Source organism: Pteropus medius, unplaced genomic scaffold (genome assembly GCF_902729225.1).
Source record: "Pteropus medius unplaced genomic scaffold, Ma_sr-lr_union100, whole genome shotgun sequence".
NCBI lineage: Eukaryota > Metazoa > Chordata > Mammalia > Chiroptera > Pteropodidae > Pteropus > Pteropus medius.
The window spans coordinates 20,151,836-20,160,503 of NW_024344240.1; the positions used below are offsets into that span (position 1 = coordinate 20,151,836).

Genomic DNA, 8,668 nt, shown 5'->3' on the forward strand with positions numbered 1-8,668 from the left:
GGCTCCCCTTCACCCAGGAAGGAGTGGAGACTATTCCTTGAGCAGAGGTTCCTGGACAATGGCCAGGAACAGACACCACCTCACCCTTGGGTCCTTTGGCTGAGTGAGTTTCAGACCCAGTTTGGAAATAGTTGCTTTGGGTGGCTGCTGGGTGGGTGCTGCCCCTGCAGCCTTTGCTGGACGGCACCTCGCAGACAGAGCTAAGGAGTAACAACTTGCTCCTGTGCTCACCCTCCTGCAGCTCAGACCTTCCAACCGTGGAACCATCTCGCCAAGAGCTGTTGGTCTTAGCTTTGGACATTATAAAAATCCCCAGGGAATTTTCTGAAATACATATTCCTGTGGGTGGGCTACACCTGGAGAAGCACTGATCCAGCAGTAATTTAATGGAGAGAGAGAGAGAGGGAGGTTCGATTCGGGGATGCTGCTCTGCCGGTAGAAGTGCTTAGAGCGGAGCTTATTACGGCATCAGAGTGAAGTTCAGACTGCAAGCCGGCAACAGTCTCCTCTTCTGCCCGTATCCGGGTAGCCAACTTTTCTCAGCAAGTTCGGAAGGAACACAGCCCTCTTGACTAATGTGCTTGCCTTGCTCAGCTGTGAAGGGAGAGCTGGGCCACCCTGGTCAGGCTTCTCAGTGTCCCCTGGCGACCATGTGGTCTGGGGTAGGCCCCAAAGGAACGAGGTGTGGCCATTCACTGCCATTAAGTAAAGGACCAGCTACTCCAGCAGGGAAAACAGCAAACCACCACAGCTGTCTGCAAGGCGAGGGGAAGGCTGTCAGGAGAGACAGAACATCAGTCTTTACTGGAGACGTCGGCAGTGCTAGACACCTATCTGCTTAGGGATGATAATGAGATTAATCCGGCCTGTAGTCACTTCTTGTCCAGATGATTTATTGGCCTCATACCCTTGCATTGCCACATGGTGGTAATAAATGACAAGACTAGGACACAAGGGCTTAAAGGATTCTCCTTATGTTTAAAAAGCTAAGCCGTAAGGCCAAAAAAAAAAAAAAAAAACCAGATTGCTTGAAGGACTGGGGAGGTCATCAGGCCCCGTGAGTTCTGTGCCTGGACCATCTCAACTGCCCTGCTTTCCAAAGACTGCTCAGAAAAAAAATACCCACCGCCCCCGTCGGCCACCTGAATCTGTAGTCCGTTCAGTAGTATCCCTGCAGATTCCCAGTTTGGAGTCATTTGACAGGGCCAGGCTGAAGCTCGCTTTTGCCCTTTTAAAGAAAAATTTTATCCTGAGCACTTGCATTTCCCTCCAAAGAGATAAGATGCTAATTATCACTCTTGTTTATTTACTAAAGCTCCCTAGTTTGAGTTACTATAAGTGCTTGAAAAGCCAAAAAAAAAAAAAAAAAAAAGCCCCAAACAAAAAAAACCAAAAAACAAAACTGTATTTCAATTAAAAATAGGGTCTAACTCACAGTTTCAAGTGATTCAGAGTCGCCTCCCTCCAATTAGCCCAAATTAGTTTGGTTTTAAAGTTAATCTGTAGTGACGGCCAGTTACTCCTACGATCCAAACAAAGTCCCCACTGCTAGAGTGTGAGCCTGTTTCTTCTTGACTTGCGGTGTCCTCAGGGCAAGTAGAGTGGAGCTGGTCTCCTTGAATGATTTACTGTCCATATATTTGAAGAACAGGTTTCTAGAGGGCATCTGAGGGCACAGCAAAAATATAGCATCTCATGGGCCACGAGCTGCCTCCAGAGCCCCAGACAGCCATCAGTGCCCTGTCACCTGCAGGATCGCATCCTTGCTCGCCCTGGGCCTCGGCACAGTTGCTTTCCACAATGATAGCAGTACCAGCCAGCACTCAGCACTGTTCACATTCAGAAACGCAATTCATGTTCCCAACCACTGCCTGATGAAGGTGCTTTTATTACCTTTGGTTTCCATCAGCTGAACACAGAGGAGGGCAAATTTCTGCTCCAGTCTCATTTTGTCCTGTGCAGACAAGAGGGTAAAGCCGACGTCTTTACAAACACATTAAGCCAGAGGCATCTTTCTCCCCTATAATTAAGTCCTCCCCAAGTGCTTCGGTAACTGGCTGTCGTGGCGTGTGAGTTTACTGTGAAGGCGACTGCACTGTGTTCTGGAGCTGATGAGATCAGTTGTGTGTGTGTGTGTGTGTGTGTGTGTGTGTGGAGTGGGGAACGGTTTCTCTGGGCTCAGGCCTCCTTTCCCTCACCCTCACCCCTGTGTGACCTTTTGCTGGACCGTTATCGTACCCACATGCTGCTGTGGAGTGGCATCAAGCAGGTAGGACAGCTGTTGTGTCCAACAGGAAGTGTTCTCTGCGGATCACACCTCTCATTCTAAGCTGTGAGGTTTTGAGAGCAGAAAAGACATTTAACCACTGTGTCATTGAAGAATATTCGTCGTAACAGGTGCATGCTAATGCCGAAGTGGTCACTGCTAACGCCAAAGTTGTCATTCAGTTGAAATAGGAATGTCCCAAAGGGTCTGCCGAGTAAAGTCAGTAATCCTTCAGTCAAGTATGTCACCTGTGACGCTTAACATAAAGGATTTGGACTATCTCTAAAGATTTCTTACAGTGCGAATGACCTCAGGTATTTATGTAACGAATGGAGTGCTTCTTGTATACAGCACAGTATCCTAGAGCTTTTACAAACAGTGACTCCTTCAGTCCTTCTTTATAGACCAATGAAGTAAATACTCTCATTATCCCCATTCTGAGGCACAGGGAGGCTAAGAGACTTGGCCGTGGTCATGTAGCTGTTCTCACTGATGCCCCAAGGCTGCAAGCAGATGAAAAAGGAATTGCACTAGAGACTCAGCCTCTTCTCGAGGCGGGAGAGATGACTTTGCTCAGAACCTGGCTGGCAGCCCATGCTCCCAGCCTCTGAAGCAGCCTGGCTAGAGAGCTGAGGCCATTCAGGAGAGATCCTAGTAGTTACCTTTTCCGATGTCAAATTCAAAAAGGTAACTTCTCTTCAAATCTTACGATGAATCTCACGTTTGTGAGTTTACGAAAATGCTTCCTCGTTTCCAGTCCTACTTTAACGTCCGTTAAGGCCAATCAATATTTCTTGAAGACGATGATAGTTACCTTCATCAGAAGGGGGGCCTCTTTCAGGCATCCAAGAGTTGTCAACTCCAGCCCAGCTGAGCACAGGGAGTGCTTAGGTTCCCAACCTCACACACACTCTTGGAGGCCAAACTCCCCTGCAGAGGACCAGCTCAGGGCTCTTTCTAAGAGTCCTCGGAGGGAGCTTGCTAACTGGCCTGGGGCTAATTCCACGCACACAAGGAGGAAGCAGGAGCCCTGAGGGCGTTTTCTCTAGTTTCAAGACTCCTTCAGAGCTCTATTCTGGCTTCAGGAACCAGGGGTGATTTGATGTGTCTGTCGAGAATGTTCTGATGAGCCCCGAGTCCCAGTCGCTGGAGGACTGAGCAAGATCATCCCTCTCACCCTGAGAAAACAAGATTCCTTTTTCATCTGCCTCCAGCCTTGGGGTGCTGGTGAAAAGAACTAAGGCAGAAGATGGGGAGAGCAGTGCTGACGAGTGGCTGCTGGGACAATGCTCTTTGAATAGAATTCTGTTTTCACATAATACCATGTAGGAATGAGAGATACCAGGAAGGGTTTCCACATGATTATTTGTATTGATTATTGTGTTTTCAGGGTTTTTTTCTTTAAGGAAAAAAGTGTAATATTTCAGACTATATTCAATATTCATAATTTCCCATAAAATTCTTAGGCTGAAATTCCAGCTTTCCTTTTAGGCTAACCATAGAAATTGTCAATATTTGACCATATTTACCTATAAAAACGGTGGTTTCATAGGGTTAAATATAAGTTCAAACTTATATTTCTAGAAAATCCATTTTTATGGAATTATCTTCAACATGTCCCATAAAGATAGTATTTTAGCACAAAGAAAGCTCAGCTTCACTTGCAAATGGCTTGGAAGATACGAAGCTTCTGTTTATTTTGAGTTACTTTAAATTGTCAATGTGGGTCCATTTCTCCCTGTGTGGTCAGAACTCCTAATTCCGATGTTGGGAAAGTGTCATTCATCTCCGAAGCATTCCAGCATGGGCCAGCCATCATTGACTGGGTATGGCCTTGTTGTCACATTGAATCCTGGAGCACTGAGAGACTAGAAGGAATTTAATTTGAAATTGCCATGTGTACCAGTTCTGCTCTGGGCCGGAGGAACATTCCTGCCTCAGATCTACCCAGTGACATTCATCTTGCTTTGATTTAATTTGGTTTTCATTCCTAAAGTAGGAGCCCAGAGGATGCCCCCTGCCTCACAGGAGTACAGGAGGATTAATGAGTCACTTTTAGGAAAGCTTTTGGAGCTCCTCGGATGGAACAAACAGCATCATATTTTTAACTCTGTGGGTTCTGTGGCACTTTTCAAGAAAGGCATTTCTGTCCATTACTCCGTAGCATCTGACTTGTGCAAAGCAGAAAATGGAAAGCTCTTCCCCCTACAAACATCGTTTTCTGTCTTCACAGCATTGTTACCGTATCACATGGAGGGGAAGGGCCTAGCCCTTAGGGCAGCTGTGGACATGGGGGTACGCTCACACACATACGTGCTTAAACACACATGCAGCTCATCCGCTGATAAAATGCTTTACGCTCGCTCTCAGGAGATAATTTCAGAGTAAAACGTCCTTGGTACAAGCTGCGTCTGCGCTATCTTAATGCCCAAGCACAGTGCCAGCAGTGAGTCGTTGCCAGCTCTTGAAAAGACATTTGAACTTTTGGCAGCGCTCCTTATCGGAGGGCCCATCCGTGGTGTTTGTGATTATAGAGTAAGGGTGCTCACTTTTGGCAAAACAAAGCGTCTGACAGTAACAGAGTATTGGCTCAACACTCAACGGGATCCATTTGGGATTCATTCTTTGACAATTACCCAGAATGAAGCACCAGCTTCCTTTTATAAAAAGATATTTATTGGCTTAGAAACAGAGCATATCCAGCTCTTCATGGGGAAGAATTTTGTGACTATGTTCAAACATTCTCATAAACTCAGTGTTTGAGTATTGCTAAGGGGGTGCCTGCACAGAGCGTCTACTTTAATTGCATCATATATGGAAGAGAATTGAAAAACCAGCCAGAAAACAATGAAATGCCTCAAAAGGAAAGGAGAGGATGTTTGATAACAGCAGAGTCAGAGAGCTTGGTTAAGAGTTCAGAATCCTCACTCAAGACACTTTGCAGAGGCTTGATGGCCCCAGCCAGCCCCTGCCCCAACCCCGTCCCCACAAGATGTGAACACCAGCAGTTAGAGGTCTCTGGTCTAAACTTAGCGACTGGCTGGACACCACTGGCTGGACAGCTGTGCTCTGGGTTCTCTACCGGGCTGGCTCCTGCTCTCTGTCCCTTCCTCTGTGGGTGCAACCTGACGGAGATTGGGCTTTAATCTCTTGCTGCTTGCTAAGCAGGTCTGTACATGTCGATAACCAATATGTAGCAGGCTAGAAGAAAAATTCTTAGTTTTTACTTTTCTTCCAAGCTGAGGAAGGCCAAGTCCAAATTAGTATTCGAATTCAGAACAGCCTTAGAGTTTTTTAAGAGAAGGAAAAAGCACTTAGTTAATAATGTTCAGAAATGAAGGGTTAATCCTCTCTCCATAATCCCGGAATGAAGGTGAGGATCTATATATCCCTTATCTGCCTCTTATTCAGGGCCCCTTTGTGTTGTAGTTTTGTGGACCTGCGCCTTAGAGCAATTTACTTCTCCAAGGATGGAGGCCTACGTCTGCATGTTAGCATCTAGTTCCCCTGGCCTGAAGGGCACTTCTTGCCCTGCTTGGCTGTGGGGGAGGGATGTACTAGGAGGCCATCTGGCTCTGAGTTCCACAGTCCCAGAAGGCCTCAGGTGAGAACTCTTGACTTTACATCCGAAAGAGGCTACAGATAGGCATTGCGGTAGTATGTCAATGTGGTAAAGGCATTTATTTGTCCAACGTGTACATTTCAAATCCATGGCCATTTTTTAACAGCTCTGTTGAGATAGGATTTACATACCATCATGATCACCTTTTTAAAGTGTGTAATTCATAAAAAAATAAAACGTTAAAATAAACAAACAAAAAGTAAATAAATAAATAGAAGTCTAAAAGGGGAGGGGTGGAGAAAACATAAAAAAATAAAACGTTCAAATAAATGCATAATTCAATGGTTTGCGGTACAGAGTTGTCCAGTCATCACCACTATCTAATTTTAGAACATTTTCATTACCCCTAAAAGAAACCTTGAACTCATTAGCAATAATTTCTCATTCTCCCAATCCCTGCTTTAGGCAACTAGTAATCTACTTTGTGTAAATTTGCCTATTCCGAATATTTTATATAAACGGGACTATACAATATGTAGTCTTTTATGACTGGCTTCTTTAACGTCGCATAATGTTTTCGTGATTGATTCATGTTGTAGCATGTGCCAATACTTTTTTATTGTATGGCAATTTTTTGTAGTATAGTCATACAATGGGATGATACACTGTAATTTTAAAAGGATGAACTGCTGGTGGCTGCAATAATGCGGATAAAAATCACAGACCTCGTATTGACTCTATGAAGCTAGACACAAAAATATATGCTGAATGATTCTATTTATATGAAGTGCAAGAACAGATAAAACTAATCAATGGTGATGGAAGTCAGAGAAATGATTACCTCTGGATGAGGAAGGGGTGGTTATTGACTGGGAAGGGATAATGGGGGTACTTCTCGGGACCTTGAAATATAATTTTGTATCTTCATGTGGGTGGTAGTTACACAGGTATAAGCTTAAGTGAACATTCATCACTTCACATTAGAGTTAAGTACTTTCCTGTAAGTTATACCTAAATTTAAAATTTTTTATTAAAAAAGATATGATTTTACAGGCTTCCTTTTAAAAATATATACCTGTAGAAAAGAGAACAAATCATAAGTGTACTTCTGGATGAATTATCACAAAGTGAGCACAGCCTGTATCTGCCACTCAGGTCCAGAAATAGAATTTCACGGGCACCTCAGAAGCCCCCTCTCGGCCCCTCCTAATCACTACCCTACTCTCTTCTCCACAGCTCTAACGTTATAGTTTTGACTGGGTTGTTTCTTTTCTATTTTTTCTTTTTTTAGCTTTACATGGAATCACACAGTATGCATTCCTTTGTGTTGGGCTTCTTTCGCTCAACATCACTATGAGGTTCATGCATGTGACATGTGGCAGTAATTTGCCCATTTTCATTGCTTTATAACATTCTGTTGTATGAACATACTCCAAAGTATTTGTTCATGCTATGTTGATGGATATTTGGGTGGTTTCCAGTATGGGGCAATTAGAAACAGTTTACTATCAGAATATGTACTAATATCTGTTGGGTATATACCTAGATGTGGAATTGCTCTGCCACAGGGTAGATGCCAGCTATATATGCCAGTTTTTAAAAACCCGTTTCGGCATTTATTAACATAATAGAAACCTCAAGCAATGAAAGTGACCCAAGTGAGTGGCTCTTGACCTCTGGGGGGTGGGGGGGGGAGGTTGAGGTGAATAATATCTTAGCACAGCTTAGTTTTCCCCTCCTCCAGGACTAGCCCACCCCACCATTGGTCCCACAGCATCTTGGCCGCCACCTTCTGGCACTTGCGTCACTGCATCGCATCGCCTTGCCCATCTCCTTTACAGGACTGTGGGCTCCTTGAAGGCAGAGACAGTATCTTGCCCATCAGTATAGCCCCAAATTCTGGCACGGTGCCCAGAACAGAGGCATTCTTGATAAATATTTGATTTAATAAGTGAAAGACTGTAAAATCCAGCCAGCTATCTAATTCCTGGGAGAAGTTGAGAAATACATTAAATTTTGAAAACTCATGTATTTTTTATCTTTGCTTTCAGATATCAAATGGATCCACTATAAAAGTCTTTAAGAAGATAGCAAATTTTACTTCAGGTAACCAATATAATGTTAGCCTTTTGTTCTCACCCAGCTTTATAAAGTATCGCCTTTTGCCTCTTTCAGATGTATTGTCACAAAGGTGAGGTCGAGTTGTTGCCATGTAACACTCCGAAAGCGGAGAAAAGCCATTTCGAGATCGGCTTTCTAGTCCTAAGAATGTGAGCCCTGCAAGGACAGGAAACTGTAAACAGTGGTTAGCCCAGGCTGCCCAGCACTGAGGAAGTCGCTACCCTTAACAGCCCAAAACTCTGGAGCAGAATCTTAGCCTTCGTAACTCTTTTCCAACTCCTCAGTGGGGTGGGGCTAACAGAGGAGAGTCCCCTGGCTAAGTGAGGGGAGCTTGCAGATAATCACACAGCCCTGCAAGTGCTGAACAAACAAGATAATCCATGTGGAAAGCCCTAATCTCCTAGTGATTGCATTTATGAAATTCCCAGAAAGTGGAGAGGAGACAAAGGAAAGAGGGAGCTTTTATGGGCAAGTCAATAAACCAGTCTCTAAATTCTCTTCTCCCTCCCTGGTAGAAGTAAACACTGTGACAGTGCCTTGAGAAAATCCCTAGGTCCAGTTCCAGGTTTGTCTCCAGAGAAATTATATCCCAGCCAAGACAATCAGAAAAGTTCTGGGCCTCACCAACAGGGCCTTCTGTCACACACAGCTGCAGGTGGGGCTTCCTGATTCCTGGATTCCGTACTAGAAGGAGCCTGGTAGGTCCCAACACCTGGTCA

At 44.5% G+C, this 8,668-nt stretch overlaps 1 protein-coding gene across 2 annotated transcripts in view; it reads left to right on the forward strand.

Annotated features, from left to right (window-relative positions):
• Positions 1-8,668, forward strand: part of PLXNC1 (plexin C1) — a 139,278-nt gene that overhangs the window by 117,391 nt on the left and 13,219 nt on the right. For both annotated transcript variants that reach the window (XM_039869055.1, XM_039869056.1), the window contains one exon: positions 7,880-7,934. In XM_039869055.1, coding sequence (XP_039724989.1) covers positions 7,880-7,934 — 55 coding nt within the window. The remainder of the gene's footprint in view (positions 1-7,879; positions 7,935-8,668) is intronic.